General features: G+C 34.6%; 1 protein-coding gene across 1 annotated transcript in view; it reads left to right on the top strand.

Moving 5' to 3' along the window:
* Window positions 1–11,926, top strand: part of LOC126971774 (general transcription factor IIH subunit 1) — a 29,533-nt gene extending 17,607 nt beyond the window's left edge. The window contains exons 7-11 of the mRNA XM_050818175.1: window positions 238–462; window positions 1,762–1,860; window positions 4,118–4,244; window positions 5,102–5,289; window positions 7,039–11,926. Of these exons, the coding sequence (XP_050674132.1) occupies window positions 238–462; window positions 1,762–1,860; window positions 4,118–4,244; window positions 5,102–5,289; window positions 7,039–7,161 (762 nt within the window). The 3' untranslated portion in view covers window positions 7,162–11,926. The remainder of the gene's footprint in view (window positions 1–237; window positions 463–1,761; window positions 1,861–4,117; window positions 4,245–5,101; window positions 5,290–7,038) is intronic.
* The last annotated feature ends 6,339 nt before the right edge of the window (window positions 11,927–18,265 follow it).

The raw sequence follows: 18,265 nt of genomic DNA, 5'->3' as shown, positions 1-18,265 counted from the left end.
AATAATACAGAATGTAATATTTTTTTAAATCATTCGGGTCGATTGCCGCCAAAGTTCAAGAAATTAAAAAGAAACTAAATATGCAGTTATTGGTTTCTTATAAATCGAGGGCATGACTGCTTTCACCTCTTTCCTCTAATTCTCGTAGTTTCTGACTTGGCAATCACCGCCTTTTTCAAAAAACCACCCTGTAGATAAAAATTAAAATAGTAATTATTATTAACAATTTGTCTACAGGTGCTCAAAGCTAGTCAGAAATTAAATAGTACAAGTAATAAAACGACTAATAACGTCAAGTTGGAGAACGGCGTAAAAGAGACGAATGGTGTCGAGAAAAGAGCGGCCGACGAGCCGCCGTCTGCGCCCGTCAACAAGAAACAGAGGATAATGGACAAGCTGCATTATGAGGATCTGGGAAGCGAGGGAGACAGCAATAGTGCGCAGGAATTGAAACTTTCTAAGGTTTGATTTTTTAAATTACAATTGGATCAATGAGAGCAAACAATCACTCGGGTCAAAACAAATCAAATCAAAATCACTTCATTCATGTAGGTCAATGAAATGACACTTATGGATGTCAACTTTAATTTTATTAACAAATCATTTCAACTAAAATATAAGTAAAGTGACACAACAAAAATACTCAGACCTCAAATACTTTAAAGTAACCTTACACGAGTAAGTAACATAAGTAAATGTAAATTAATACGTAAAAACTAGAGTCATTGAGTACAGTAGATGCATCAATCCACACACACCGTAAATAAATAAATGTATTTTGCGAGCATTTTATTAACGATTGTAAAAAATATAAAAACTTTAATTTTAAAAACACGATGTAGAGTTTTTGGTAACAGGATCATCCTGCCTCTACACGAGCATGACGCATGGACCAGCCATCGGCTCCCTCGACCATATTTTAGGGAAGGGAAGTGTAAATTAATGAAATTTATCAACAACTTATGTACGAATGTCAGAAGTAATACTTCTTTGACATAATAGCATAGCAAATAGCTCGATAATTTTTAATTATAAATGTCCTGCCGAATTGCTTGTCGCGACTAGGGAAGTCCAAGGCCCAAGGGTGTAAGTGGCGATTAAGGGCATTTACCATTGGGAGGCATTTCCACAGGATGCCGGCTATATTATGGGTACCACAACGGCATACATTTTCTGTCGTAAAGCAGTTATGGTTTTGGTCTAAAGGACGCCGTAGCTAGTGAAATAACTGGGCAAATCAGATTTAACATCTTACGTGTCAAGGTGACGAGCGCAATTGTAGTGCCGCTCAGAATCTTTGGGGTTTTCAAGAATCCTGATCATCTCAATTACCATCAGCTGAACGTCCTGCTCGTCTCGTTCTTTATTATCATAAAAGTAACGGTACCCAGATATAACGACGGAGTAAAGAACCACCAAGATTAATATTTTATATTATTATATTTATATTGACACACTCTTGCATAAATTGTCTTGCCCCAAACTAGGCATTGCCTGTACTATGGGTACAAATCAACGATATATTTAATACAATATACTTACTTAAACATACATAAATTATATAAATATCCATGACTCGGAAACAAACATTCATATTCGTCATATAAATGTCTGCACCTACCGGGATTCGAACCCGGAACCTCTAGCTCAGTAGGCAGGGGTTACTAACCACTGGTCTATAGGGGTTGTGATACCTATGTTACTGATTTTTTTTTAATTTTATGTCTTATATTTAATAATTTGTTACTATTATTATTTTAGGTAGAAAGGTATTTATTAGGGCCGTCTTCTCAAGTGTCACAGTCCACGACGAATATGTACAATGTACCACCGGTCTCCGCACTCTCATCAATTTGTCAAGTAAGTAGAATATTTATGTACACCCATGCTTTAATTCCTCTATTGAAGATTCGGAAACAGTTAGCTTATTACCAACATTAAAACACCCAATGTCCTAATAACCATTCCATCATCCAAACGAGTGTTGTAATGTTGTACTGAATTTCATAACAACACTCCTTTGTTTTTTTTATTTCGATCCCTTCATGCGCAAAGAGTTTCAAGAAACAGCCACATTCTGATTGTTCGATGCGTGGTATCTGTATGAATTTCAAAAAAATAACATTTTCGCTTACGCGCGTTCCACACTACGAGAACGTGGCGCGCCGTAAAAAAAAGTCGGTCATACGAAACCCCGCCATTTTTCTTTGATATCTTTAATGTTTTGTTTACAAATTAAAAATGAGCGATTCATTATTTTATACGCTGTTATTTTAAACGCTGCAAAAGAACATAATATTCAAGCGAATTTTAATAATTGCACGATACAAAATGTTAATTTCTACTAAAATAAGTAATTGTTTTTATTAATACTTAGTTTATTTGTATATAATCAGTAATGGATGATATTAGGTTACTACTAGGAGGCTGTTTTAATGTTAGCAACAAGATAACTGTTTCAGAATTAGAGATTATCAAATTTTAGAGGATTCATATTATGGGTGTAGATAAAGTCCTGTATGCAACTGTTGTATATCTATTGTTTTAAATTTGAAGTACCGATTCCTTTGAGTTTGAAAGGTTGAATGACATTCAGTTTTTGACAGGAAGATAGTTTTTTCGACCACTGTACAGGGTGACGTCAATTTAGTATACTGTGAAGCCGTTCCTTTATAACCAGTTATACTGGTTTATACTGAGTCCTTAACGCAAACTGTAAGAACCTTACTTGGAATATTTTCGAGAAGAGATCTGCCTTCAGTTCAGGTTGTGCGTCAAATTTGTGAAGAGTTTGTGAAAATGGATCGTTATTAGATAAAGCAACCCGTGTAGGTTCTCTTCTAGTGCGTTCAACCGGAAACATTACTGCTGGGGCCCAGAATGTGCAAAAACATCCATCAACATCAACTCGTCATCGTTCATTTGCATATTAAGAAATTAAAAGGCATAAAAGCCATTTATTTTCTCAAAATTGATTCCTTTAGCATTCTTTTTGATGTCATATCTAATATACTAGATGGTACTAGATCGCTTTGGAAACAAATGGCGCTCTGAGATAGAAGAAGCGGCGCAAGAAACTCTCCCAGCATTCTTTTTTTGCGCTCTTTTTAATTGATTTGAGATGTCGCTCTTGCTAATCTAATTCGAAGCCGCAACCTTAGAGTTAAACAAAGCATACAAGATTTTATCAACGATACGTCACTCCAACGGTTTGCTCAGTTGGAAAGAGCGCTCGTATGGAACGCCATATCGCGGGTTCGAGTCCCGCATTGTTCATAAAATTGTTTTCAGTTTTATTAGTGTAATCTTCCCTAAAGTTGAAATGAAATTAATATCAATAATTAGTAATATTAGGGCCGATTTTTCAATCCTCAGATAAATCACCAGATAACTATCAAGAGAATAAAATTAACTTACTGTTTATCTAACGATTAAAAGTTTTGAATTTTTCAGTCGCTTTTTATCCAAAGAATAGATATCTGTGGTATTGTCGTAGCAACTTCACACTTCATACGTGCAAGCGAGATGGACATATATATTATTTAACGCATAAGACAGAGAAAGGTCAAAGGATGCTTGTTTGACATTAGACATTGATCACAACAATTAATTACAACAAACCACTTCACTCGTTTATTTGTTCAGTTTATTTCAATTTAAAATTGTTTTCGTTGTTGTTGAGGAAATGGATTTCTTCTTCAATCGCGAAGTCGTCAATTGTCTCAAAAATATTCATTATATTATAATTTCTACTATATTAGATAGTTATAACATAAATTACGTGTGTAGTCGTCAAAAGATGATAGTTATTAGATCTTTTGACATGAGCATAGATAATACACTTATAACCAGAGAATGACTTATCTACAAAGTAATATGGCCTAAAAAACTTAAAAACCCGTTGTAACTATCCCACCGATAGCTCTTAACCGGCTCCCGAAGGGGCTGATAAATATAATCACCCGATATAGTCTTAATTCGTTCGATAACTTCTATCTGCCTGTTGAAAAATTCGAAATAGTACTATCCGTCGTATTTCTCTTATCTAGTTGTTTAACTGAGGATTGAAAAATCGACCCTTAGTATAGTAGTTGAGTATCGGTTGTGGTGTTCACAGGCGTGGTCCAACGGTCAACAGTGTCCGCGGCCGATCCGCGTGAGTGCCGCGGCTGCTGTGGGGGCTTTGGGCGAGTTGAGCCCGGGAGGTGCGCTGATGCGGCAACACCACGCCGCGTGCATGGCGCGTGAGTTCAAATTACCGACTCATTTTACTACAAGTCTACATTGTCTCTAAACCTCGCTGGAACATGAAGCCCTCGCCCCCTTTTCAACCCCTCGTACTCGTTCTGTTGTGTCAGTATGGTTTGTTTTTATGAAAATAAGGGACTAGATGAGCAGGACGTTCAGCTGACGGTAATTAATACGCCTTGCCTTACAATGCAGTGCCGCTTAGGATTCTTGAAAAACCTAAAAATTCTGAGCGGCACCACAATTGCGCTCGTCACCTTGAGACATAAGATGTTAAGTCTCATTTGCCCAGTAATTTCATTAGCTACGCCGCCCTTGACACCGAAACACAGTAATGTTTACACATAACTGCTTCACGGCAGAAATAGGCGCCGTTCTGGTACCCATAACCTAGCCGGCATCCTGTGCTAAGGAGCCTCTCACTGGTAAATTCGGCCAATTTGTCTAATATTTATGTTTATCTGAGATAGCAAAGCGTCCCACTCTTAATTTGGAATGTAGTTTTTATGGAGGGTCAAGAAATCTTGTCGTTTATGACGAATATGGAGTAGAGTACTGTAGTGCGTGAGACCTCCCTCACACGCGGGATCGTTGCATAATCAAACAATCTAATACTTTTAAATATGTATATTCTTATTTATACATTCTTTAACTTTCTATTAAACATTGGGCCGAAGGCCGACCGTTCTTCATTCTCTAATCTTTCTTATTCGATTATTTTCTCATCCCCGCCAATATTTCAAATTTGAATCACATTCTATTCTATAGCTTGACAGCCAACCATAGAACAATGAGTTCTTATATGCGGATAAGAACTCCTTGTTATAGTACCTAATTTAGTTTTGTGTTGCAGAATTAATACCCGCGGATATTAAGACGGAGCTGCACCGTCTGTACTTGTCTAGCGGCGAGTTGCTCCGTGAGCTATGGCGATGTTTCCCACAGCCCGGCGCCGCTGAGACAGAAGACAGTGCCGCACGAGCGAACAAGTTCTACGAGGCACTGCTGAGGTTTAGAAACGTCAAGCTAAGACCGTTTGAGGTGCGTATTGTTTGTTTTCAACTCATAGCATATTTATTGAAATTCAAATATTTTTATTCAAAACTAGCTGACACAAAAAATCGGTACATAAAATTTGTCGTACTACAATTATTGTATTCGATTGCCATTTGCAACCCTATTGCAGATCTGTGGATGGAACAGAATAATATAAAAATCGCGATACAAAAATAGGTGTTGATCGTAGATGGATGAAAATTTGAAGTTGTTTGTATTTTTTAATGCTGAATAAAGCTAAAATTAAGTTTTTTTTACCTCCTGAGAAAGATATAAAGATTTTAATTAGTTATTCACTTTAAACTATTAGTTCAATTTGATTTCTGAACGACGGGAGACACGTCAATGGAAAAACAAAATTGTTGTTTTTATTTAATTCCGAGCATTTTCATATTTAGTCACCTTTTAAACCTTCTCTAGTCTTCCACAAATAACTCAAGAACCAAATTAGCTAAATTGGTCCAGCAATTCTTGTGTTTTAGCGAGACTAACGAACAGCAATTTATTTTTATATATATAGATAGGATGTGACATCATTTATTGAAAGTCAAATAAACTACCACCCAAAATGAATGCCTCAGGCCTGAGATTAACGGGCGCAACAAACTCAGCGGGCTTTTTTTTTCATCAAAAAATATGTTTACAAAGTAATATTGTACAATTAAATTTATTTAATACCCTGAGGGCGGTCGCTCCATTCCCAATCTGTGATATCATTAAGAAAGTGATTTATGTTATAGTAACCTTTATCACGCAAATGTTGTTTAACAATTCTTTTGAATAACGTAATACTTTTGTTTTGAACATTTTCTGTGATCTTGTTATAAAAGCATATACATCGCCCCACAAAATACTTACTAACACGACTCAGCCGAGTAGTAGGCATTATAAGCTTATGTCTGTTCCTGGTGTTAACATTATGGTTATGACAGTTTCTAGCAATTTCACTTATGTGCCTCTGAACATACATTATATTATCAAGAATATATTGAGAAGCAACAGTCAAGATGTTAATTTCTTTGAATTTCGCTCTCAATTATTCTTTAGCACCGAGGTTATAAATAACGCGAATTTCAGTGTTCCCCATAGCAATATACCATAGGACCTAATACTATGGAAATAAGTAAAATATACCAGTCGCGCCGTATTTATCTATTATTACAGGGAAACATAACAAACACAACACAAGAACTGAACAATATAGGAAGATATACAAGTATCTGTTACAGTAACAATTCGGTTACTTACGGTTTATTTAACTCTTACTTAAAAACTAATTTAAAACACAGTTACAATTACACGCGTTTTATCCTTTAGTGTTTTTTTTTTGTTTTCAACAAGGGACGAGACGAGTAGAACATTCAGCTGATGGTAATAGATACGCCCTGCCCATTACTATGCAGTGCCCTTAGGCTTATTGAAAATACCTACCAAAATACCAAAAATTCTGAGCGGCACTACAATTGCGCTCGTCACCTGGTGACATAAGATGTTAAGTCTTATTTGCCCAAAATTTCACTAGCTACGGCGCCCTTGACACCGAAACACAATATTGTTAACACGTTATTGCTTCACGGGAGAAATAGCCGTTGTGGTATCCATAATCTAGCCGGCATCCTGTGCAAAGGAGCCTCCCACTGCTAATGTAAAGAAGCCTCCCACTGGTGCAAAGGAGTCTCCTACTCCTACAGTTTTATTTAAATATGTACAACATTAATTTCATTCTAATTTCAGGACAAAATGCTGCGAGATCTCAGTCCACTAGCGACATCTCTAACTCGACACTTGAACCAAATGATAGACGCAGCCTGCACCAAGTACATGGTCTGGCAACAGAGACAGGCCAAACTCAGATAGTATTCACATTACACCGACCAATTATACCCTCGTTGAAATTTGACAATGTTACTGATATACGTGACAAAAATTGTCCGGTATCTTAGTGTATGCACACGTACCATAATCAACTAGACACACAATTACGCTCAAATATTAGGCAGAGTTTTCGGTTAGTTGTGTTGCGACCGCGCTTTGAATACAACGCCACGCAATGATAAAGTGTTCAGTGAAAAACTGTCCAAATAACAGCGTATCTAAACTTTAAAAGGATGGAGTGTCGTTAATGATGGATTGTGTAACTAACTTGTCGTTATTTAGTGAAATTACTGGGCAAATGAGACTTGACATGTTATGTCTCAAGGTGACGAGCGCAATTGTAGTGCCGCTCAGAATTTTTGGGTTTTTCAAGAATCCTAAGTGGCACTGCATTGAATCATTTTGTTAAATTAACTAATAACATTCCAATTGCTCAAGCAAAAGTTAATAACACAATTAATTAATATCGTTTCAATTGCTCAAAAAAAAATACATCGCCGATTGAATATGCGAAAGAGACGTCTCTTTATTTCGCCCTTTTAATAGGCGATTGGGAGTCTAGTTGCTTATGGTACGTCAATGGGTATAAAACACCGAAACACTGAATAATTTATAATCCATAAGTGTTTCACTCTCAAATTGGGCATGACTTGAGCAAGTATTGTCAAAAACGGATTTAGAGGTCTCGGGGCAACAAAAGTGTGAAGACTTGTAAATTAAATAAACGTATTTTCAGTTGAGTTTACCAACAAAATAATTTATTGTGTAATCAAGTACCTATATAAATCTTTAATTTTGTAACAAACTTAATCATAATCGGAAACAAGAGTTCTCTGAAATTAAATTTTAGTATTAACGAACGAAACCGAATAATCGTTGATGATTTCGCAGACACCCAGTTCTCGAAGTAGATAACTTTCAATGCTTAGGAGAGAAAGCTCAGATAGACGGCTTTTTTCCGAAGTCTTCATTATGGGGGCCCCATTATTGTGGAGGCCCCGGTTGCCCTCCCCTAAATCCGGCCCTGGGTATCGTGATGCTGAAGGAAATTAGATTGTTAAGAAACGTTTACTTCGCTTCACACAAAGCCAATAATAAGTATAAGTAGAACTTATTGTATGTTTGTTTGTTGTAGTGTTTGTTGTGGCATTACTAGCACCACACCTATATCTGCGGTCAAAAGCAGTCGCTACCGACTATTGTAGATATACATATATAAGATCTGTGTTCCTAATGTGGTATCGTAAAGCGTTCGCCAAATATATGGGATATACAGTTGAGGTTTTTACTATTCTTCTTCCTTAGCCTTGCTATCTGGTCTCCATTTCAGTATCATCATCATTAGCCTAAAGAAAGCCCCCCCCCCCCTTCTCGGTCCTGCGGTCTATCTTGTGGGGGGTCCTACCAACACTAAGTCTTCTACGTGGTCGCCATTCGAGGACTTTACTAACCCACCGGCCATCTGTCCGTCGAGCTATGTCGTAATCATTCGGGCTATGGCGGTTACTTTGGTCCTCCAGCATATCTCCTTATTTCTCATTCTATCTCGCAGGAAATCTCCGTACATAGCCCTCTCCATTGCTCTCTGAGCGAACATTAGCTTTCTCATCAGGCCATACTATTTCAGTATACCCCGAGATATATATATTTATGTACGTTGACCGTTCCCGAAAATTCCACATTCGTTTTAAAAATTTGTGCAGTCAATCGTCTATATATTTACATACGGCCGCTATTTTCAATAACGTATCTCTAGTTACGGATACATTGCTGTCACCGTTTAATGACAAGATCTTATCTATCCATAGTTATGTCCAATATAGAAATAGTCCAATGCTTTATGTCGATAGTTTATTGAAATGTAAGTAAGCGTAAAAGGATAGATTTGTCTACCTCTGGTAAGCTAAACTAAGTATAGATAGGTTATTGAAAACGGCCGATAATCAAATCCCAACCAAGTGACTGTCAGATACACAAATATAATTTTTGATATGTTATATTTGACATTTCTATTTGAAATTGAAATCAGAACGGAGGAATAATCAATTATTATTTATCGACTATTTCACATTGAAATGATATTAAGTAAATTCAACGCCTGAGTGGTTTTGGTGTTTTTAACCTACTTCAAAGAGGAGGAGGTTTCCAATGCGATCGGTCATTTTTTTAATGTATTTACACAAATTACGATGAGATTTATGATCCGATTTACATGATTCATCTTTAGTGTGATGCAGAATCATTGCCATTTGGTCCCATATAAAATTTAAATTATGTGGATGATATTATTATAGTTTGTGTTCGGCTCTTTTGGAGTTTTCATTTAGGTTGGTTATAAATTACTATAATGTATTAATCCGTGTCCCGATAAGTGGGTCTTAGGCTGATTGTCATTCAAAGCTATTAAACGCTTTCACGATCTTTCACTGTGTCATAAAAACGTGAAATAGAGTTTCGAACAGCATTTTTTCAGAATCGATTCCTTTTTACCGCACACGTTTCTTGGGATCTATATTGTTTAAAGCACGCGGCCCCTTTCGTAGGCCTACCCATAGTTACATAAAAAACAATTTAATACATGACAATAAAAAGCAACGAAATCTTATAGTTTACCTGATTTAATGTAGAAAAATCCTACTGTAGTTTACAGATACCTATTTCAGACACTAAAAATTTAAAATTAAAAAAACTACGTTTAAAAAACCGACTTTAAAAACTTAAATGTATAAAATAACTTAATAATGATTTAATTTAATACACCTCTTATGTAAACCTGACACCTTTAATATTAATAAATAAAATACTACCTAGTGATAGGTGTGAAGTCGGTCCCAAGCGAAATGTAATAGCAGGTACCTACACTCGCCACGCGTGACTTTGAGCGGTATAGCTTCGTTTAGAACCTAACAACGAAAGCGGGCAGAAGCCGACTTACACCCTATCAATGCCTAGTATTTTATTAATATTAAAAGTGTCAGGTTTACATAAAATTTTATACATTTTCATTTTTGAAGTCGGTTTTTTATACTTAGTTTTTTATTCGAGTATCTTCCTAGTGGTAGGAATAATAGATATATAAGAAAGTTTATCAAAAAATTCCAACCAACCATCGTTTACAATTAATATAAGATTAGTTCGACTCTGTCTAAAAAGTATTTTTATTCAAAATAGGATTTTAAATCACTTATTGAACATCAAAAACTACCACCCATTCGAAATAGTATGCCTAGAACTATGGGTGTAAGAAACTCAGCGGACTTTTTTCTTTATTTAGTTACAATGTTATTATGCAGTACCATACAATAAAATTTATAATTAAATAGCCTGAGGGTGGTCGCTCCATTCACAGTCTGTGGTATCATTAAGAAAATAATTCATGTGATAGTAACCATTACCACACAAAGTTTTTTAACAATTCTTTTGAATTTCGTAACGCATTTGTTTTGTACATTATCGCCCGATAAAAATTTAAAGTCCGAAAATCATAAATAAAACTTCTATGGAATAGCAAAAGATAAGTAACTTTTTTAAATTACACAAAGTATGGGATTTATATAAGAAATCTTTACTGGGAGAAGTTCTTACAGAATTACCATACTTATATCGGGCAGCAATTTGACATTTGGACCAACATTGTATGGACCCTGGATCCATAGATAACTTACTACGTACCAAAGTTAAAAATTATACTTATCGCTAAAATAAATTCAAAATTAAGATGTGAAATCTGAATTAAGATTATTTTCGTTTAAAGTACCCCTTTTGCTTTTGTCGATTAATATCGAATAAATATTGGAACGATTACTAAATATAGGCCCACCGAATAAATGAAATGCAAAAAAATTAAATTTCTAACCTAAAATCTACAAGTACCGTCAAAATATAAATTCGCGAAATTCTTTCGAAATTAATATTATTGTAATTATTCCACATTAACAAACGAAATTATTAACACTTATTTGAATCTAAATTCTATTAGATTTCCCAATATATGTAAAAATAATACTATTTTTGAATACTTACTGGCTATAAAATTAATTATTTTTTCGGCCGACTTTGTTTAAATTTTTTATAATTGTTTCTTTCTGTAGCATAATGTAAATAAGGCGACAATAATTGTTATATTAGAAATTAAGTGGAAGTCAAAATTAAAGTGTTACCATAATGCCTATTGCGAATTAGTTTAATATTTCTAATTATTTGCGTTCTAAGAGTTTCAACCAACTGTAGATGCATTATGCCTTTCTCTGAAGACAAAATTGTTTGCACAAGTCTACGACTTCTAAGAATGCGTTATTACTATGGAAGGTAAATAAGGTGTACGAAAAGTTGTCACACAAAAATACTAAAGAAAATTAGGGAAGAGACGATCAGGACGTTCAACTGATGGTAATTGATACGCCTTGTCCATTACAATTCAGTGTCGCTCAGGATTCTTCATTACCTAAACATTCTGAACGGCACTACAACTGCGCTCGTCACCTTGATGTTAGTCTCATTTGCCCATTAATTTCCCTAGCTAGGGCGCACACTTTACTGCTTCACGACAGAAATAGGCGCCGTTGTGGTACCCATAATCTAGCCGGCATCCTGTGCAAAGAAGCCTCCCACTGGTTTACAACTATATATTCCATTTAATTTGTTGAATAATTCGTTGTGTTTATATAAACTTATTATTTAAATCCATTTACTGAACCATTTTCAATTTGGGCTCCATTAAATATCACCCTCTTTGCAACTACCACCACCTAGTAAACTAGGTTAAAGTTAGAGTTAGAGACTTGTTAGTTACTCGAGTTAAAGTTAGAGACCTATTTATTCCGCACTTCGAATTGCGTATCCTAATAGCATACACATCAGAATGAACAGTAAGAACAGTCAATCTTTTGACATAGCTACATACGACATACATTCAGATTTTTTTCTTTGTCTACTATATTTTATGACACATATACTGTATCGGTCTTAGTAATAATGTTATACCTGAGAATAAACCAAGAATATGCATAATGTTTACAAATATACATTTAGCTTATGATTGATTTATTCGGACGTATAAAGTTTCCCGCGTTTATTTCCAAGGTTGCCTGCCATTCGGAATACTTCAAAATTATCATTGTATTGACAGTATTGTCAGGTATATAGGAAACATTTTGCATACTGTTGGTTTATTCCTGGTTAATAAGTTCCAATTAAATTAATATTAGTTATTTCTTACCCGCATAGGTACCAAAGTTAAATTATAGTTTATGTTTAGCACAAAATCGCGTACAGATAATAATTTAATGTAAAGTATCAAAGTAAAATAATCTTCGATCAGTCTAGTATTCAAGTATTTATGTATCCAATTGGCAGCAGTTAATTTTTGAAATTCATTATCTATCAATATTAAGATTGATTCCAAACAATAGATTCCAATTTATACTAATATTTATATTAATTAATGTAAAGAAACGAACGTTACGGAGTTATATTTTCATAAATACGGCTGATTCGGACTCTTCCTTCGAATCATCTGTGTCTAATACAGACGAGAGCGATTAGAATTGGGAATCCAAAATTTTAATATAATTTTATCAAATAAAAATGTTCTGAACCCCTGAAACTTTGTTTACATACATCTTTATCTCATTTCGTTGGCCGTACTAAAGTTTAGTTCCTCATATGTTTTATAGCAGTGAATGTTTAATTTTTCAGCACAATATTTATCACTACGTATCAAGTTTAAAACAATAATGTAGTTTCAATTACTTAGATAATGAATGTAAATAAACAATTCAATGTATATATACATTGCGGCTATCACATGTTTTGACCTCACAGACTATTTGGCAAGCATCTTTTTATATGTGTACAAAAGTAGGATCTCTTAAAAACCGGAAGGGGTGCTGTTCTTTAAAAGAACCTTAACAACACAGAAAAGGAACACTTTGTAGCACTCCGAGTCTGGCACACAGTTGGATCCATTAAACATGAAAATATAAAAAAATCATTTAAACTTATTTCATAAAATGCAATTAATACGTAAACACTATGTAGTTTGTAATCGTGTCATGTTCCCTTATCTCCTCTTGCGGTGGAACTTGACCAAATGTCCCATCCCTGTCTAGTAAATGTAAAGATCTCACTATGTCTCCAATACAGACTCATAGTCAAGGGTCATTCGCCAGTGGTCTTCCATGCCAATATGCCAGTGTGCCACTAAATAAATTAAAAAAATTGTTATCATAAAAAAATAAATCTTAAAGCAAATAATTGAAATTTTCAAACAAATTGTATTTTAAATTTAAAAAACAAAATACGAGCGCTACTCACCAACATGTTCTGAACGGTGTTCTACCACACGGCAACTAGATCGCTTACAAGTTGTTTCGAAATGATATTATGGAAAATTGATTTATTTAGATAGATAATGTCTTTTTTTAAATCCATTTTAATGATTACGATTAAGTAGCTCTTCCCGTTCATATATTATTCTTTTTAGGGTTCGCTAATGATTATGTACAATAATTATTTGAAATATTTGTTAATATTATAATTGTATTAAAACCCTTGCGCGTTGGAAAAGGAACGGAATCTTGTGATATTAAAAATAATATTAACGTTTGCGTGACGTCATCAGGCAGTCGTAAGTTTCCAAACCGTAGTTTTTCTCTGTGGTTTTAGATGTGTATAGGTGCGGGATTTTAAACAATAATCAAGTAAACAATAGTAAGTAACAACTGTGGCTTCGTTATTTATATGCTTACGTTATCTTGAATTGTTTGTTTTTGGATTGTTAAACTTTAGACTATTAATAAAAAATAACGAGACGGATGATTAGTCGCACTTGTTAAACAATCCAACTGTGGATATTTACATAGTATGGTTTAATTATGCGCGACGTAAACATATTACATCTTTTAAATAATAAATGTTATCATTACTAATTAAAGTTACATTTAAATAAACTTTTATTTATATATTTTTGTTAGCCACCAGTTAGTCCACCAACTGTCTGGCTTAGTATTTCTGGAGTCAAGTATCATTTCGTCATGTACTTCTTTATTAGTTAGTCTGTGTGTTAGGACACTAATGATATGAGGGAAAAGTATTGACGATATAGCGCGCTCGCTCTCATTAATCATGTTGTTCTAACATCCAAAGTTATAGCTAACCCAATCAATCTTTGACGTTTATGATATTTGTAAACAACGAAATGTTTGGTATCCGGTATAATATTTAACAGTTCATCATTATCTTATTAAAGATTGTTTATTTCCTATTTTCCTTTTACACGATAAAAGACAATACAATATAGGTTACATTCGGCAACCCACTGTTTCGAGATATGAATGAGACGTATGAGAGTTCCTTTGTCAGTGTTGAGTTTTTTGTTTTACCAAAAACCAATACGAAATGTGAAAATACACTGTATTTTATCTTTTAAGTTTACGAACCTTGTCTTTTTTAACTGTATTTATTAAATAGAAGTTGTCAAGAAATTTTATATTATTGGTGTCTGGGAGTGTTTGTTTCATGAAAGGATGTTACTATATCGACCCAACAGTATTGCACCTAAGTTAATAAAGAATGTAATGACCAAAATGTGGAAGCCTATATTTTCTTATAATCCGTCAAGACCTAACATTTTGATGTGGAAACCATAATATTGTTCCATTAAAAGCTAAATATACCTTCCGATTTAAATATATGTAAGTATCATATGACTTTATTAATATGTCATACCCATAGAGTAATCCGTTCAACCGCATTTTATAGTTGGACTCGGCCATAGAAACAATAATAAAAATAAACAAATGGTTCTCTGCGGTGTGGTCGCTATTGTTGACAATAAATGTGCAATTTTACATCCCGTTACACTTATACTAGCGGAATAGCAACTTTTAGTAACAGACAGGTATAAAGGGTTCATTGTCAGAAGATCTGTCTGCAACGCGACATTAACAATATAATTAATTTATAAATATTTATTGTTTGTACCTCATAGTACCTCTGTTTGAGGCTGGAACTGTAAATCTCTGAAATAGACTATAATAAATTTGTACAAAATGATTTTCGGTGTTTTATTAACCCGTGTATAGGGGTGGGCTTAGATTATAAAATTCCTAGTGGTGAGAAAATGCCTAATGTGATAACACATATTTTACCTTTCCTTTGAATATTTTAGTTACCATTTTGTACTTGCGTTAGTTCGCTTTCTCGGTATTGTTATCCTATGGTTTAAAAGTGAATCATGAACAAATGTATAAATCTACAAATCCATGTTCTATTGTTTCGTCTAACGTGCCATGAAATGCCTTAATTCAAATCTGTAGGATAATAGAGTGAAATGCCAAATGTTGGCAGTTTGTTTAGTGTAGTGTAACTTCTTTAGAATCGTTGTGATTTGAAACTCTGAAACTAAAAAGCGAGACGAAAGAGGTGCCGTTGCCACCCTATTATTTTGGCCGCCGCGCCGTATTATGATTTCAAAAATATGGATATCCTTTTCGAGGTTCTCGAGGGTGCATATAACGAATTTGGGATCCAAGATAGCCGCTGCGCAAAATTATGATTCAACAATATCGATATCGTATCAGGTTCTCGAGGGTGCAGAGAATGAATTTGTTGTCATTTTGAAATCCAAGATGGCCGCTGCGCAAAATTATGATTTCAACAATATGGATATCTTATCGCGGTTCCCGAGGGTGCAGAGAACGAGTTTGGGATCATTTTTATAATCCAATATGGCAGTGGCGTAAAATAACGATTTGAACAATATGAATTTCGTATGCCGAGATCAGATTTGGCATCATTTTTTAAATCCAAGACGGCCACCCCGTCAAATTATAATTTTAACAATATGGATATCGTGTCCGAGGTTCTCGAAGGTGCAGATAACTGTCTTATACACAACCCCAACTATGAGTGCATATTTGTGGAGATATATGGATAGGTAGTTATTTCCACCGACATGTAGTATTATTACCATTGAAGACCAGCGCGCAATTTGAACACGAGGCTGAAATATATAATAGGTAAAGAGTTACCAACTATGTACAGTATTGTCGTAAAAAAACGCCACTATAATATTTCCAGTATCTCCTCGATGATGACATCCTGCCTGAATATGATAACGGAGCAAAGTAATTTATATCCAACTAAAACGATCGGTCGCTCTCTTTATCATTCAAAACAGGATGGTAAAAATGTTAATGCACAAGAATTACGTCGAAAATTATTTTCATATCGAAGATTTTTTCTCTCCCAAATAAATGGTTAAAATATTTAAAAAAATTAAGCTTAGTGAAAAATAGTAAACCTTATATTTATCCTGATAGGTACTCTAGATATACTTAACCATCTCAATACCATTGAAAAGGATGAAATTTGAATTGCTCTCAATGATCCTAATTCATTTTTTATGTATTTATAAGATACGGTTTACATAGAGCGACTGTTTTTTTTTTCAATACTTTTCAATGAGTATCTTTAATCCGGAGCTATTGAGAAGTTTTACTTGGATTGAATTTTGAATCTTAAGCCATCATCGAATTCAATGATACACACACAAAAAGTGTCATCAAGATCGGTCCAGCCGTTTAGGAGGATTAAAGTATCATACACATGGACAGAAGAATTGTTTATATGGACTGAATTGAAAATTTACACCATACTCGAATTCACTGGTACACACACAAAAAATTTCAACAATATTGCTTCAGCGTGCATTGTTATTCCTAAATCTGTTGAGTGTTGCTATTCTTAATCTGGCCATAAATACTGTTACAATTAAAAATAAACAAAATATTGCATTTGAATTTGGAATCTGTCATTTTTATAAGATTGTTCATTGAGTCTTCTCATCTTGGCGCCAATACATTGTACAATATTTTGCGATATTAAGTGAGGGGTGATAAAGAGAACCGAATCTCTGTGATTGCATTACTAAGGGTATGTTCCGATATGCACTGCGACCACTGTACAGTGTGACGTCAATTTAGTATACTGTGAAGCCGTTCCTTTATAGCCAGTTATACCGGTTACTATTCAAAACGGTACGCAATCCTGTATTCTTTCAGCCGCATTTTTTGACGCATTATTCAAATGAGTGTATTAAAGTTTACTAGTTAGTTCCTTAAAAAAAAATCTTTTTTTGGAGTACTGTCAAATTAAAAATATTTGGGATTCAACTGTAGGTATTGTTTATAAAACGTAAGGCACTCGAGTAGTTTTCACTGATCACGTGATGAAAGTACTGCGAGTACCTTACCTCGAAAACGCCAGTGCTCACAGTAAAATATGGCGGCGATTTATGACGGAATATATTTCCCTAGGGTACTGCGGCAGTATACTGGCAGTCCATAATGGAACGCTTTTTTTTACAGTGATAGCACTGTAGAAAAAAGCGCATAGGTATGTTCCGATATGCACTATATCGGAACATACCTACAAAATAGGTATAGAGCCAAATGCAATTTTTAAAACTCTGCTATAGCTTGGATTCATGCGCATGCATTTTACATAAAGTAAAATTTTGTGTACCGGGCTATTAATAGGTACAATTAGACTTCCTCTGTTTGTGACAGAAAAAGATCTGGCCGTCGACACAGTGTTCGTATGAAAAAGGTGGTCAAACCAGTAAGGGAAATAATTCGAAGAAATCCTGTCCGAAAGCAAAAGATCTTATCTCGATAAGATAGTAACTCGAACCATGTCGCATATTTGAAAAGATGACTTACAAAATATAAGAGTCATACTGATCATTAAAAAAATGATAGGGTTGTAAAATTGAAACAACTACTGAAGCCTAAGCCGACCAAATGTAGGTAATAGTGAGTACCTACACTCGCCACGCGTGACTTTGAGCGGGATAGCTTCGTCTAGAATAAAACAACCCAAGCGGACAGACACGCGTGGCCGGACAACCTTAAGAATTACAGTAAGTAAGCTGTTTATAATATTAAGTTTTATTTTGTTTAGGGCACCGACTTAAAACCAATATGTAGTACATACAAATAATAGTATTTTATTAATATTAAAGGTAAAAGTGTATCAAATTTAATTTTTAGTTATTTGATACTTTTCAGTTTTTGAAGTCGAT

Source organism: Leptidea sinapis, chromosome 2 (genome assembly GCF_905404315.1).
Source record: "Leptidea sinapis chromosome 2, ilLepSina1.1, whole genome shotgun sequence".
Classification (NCBI taxonomy): domain Eukaryota; kingdom Metazoa; phylum Arthropoda; class Insecta; order Lepidoptera; family Pieridae; genus Leptidea; species Leptidea sinapis.
This window is presented reverse-complemented; position numbering and strand designations above follow the sequence as displayed.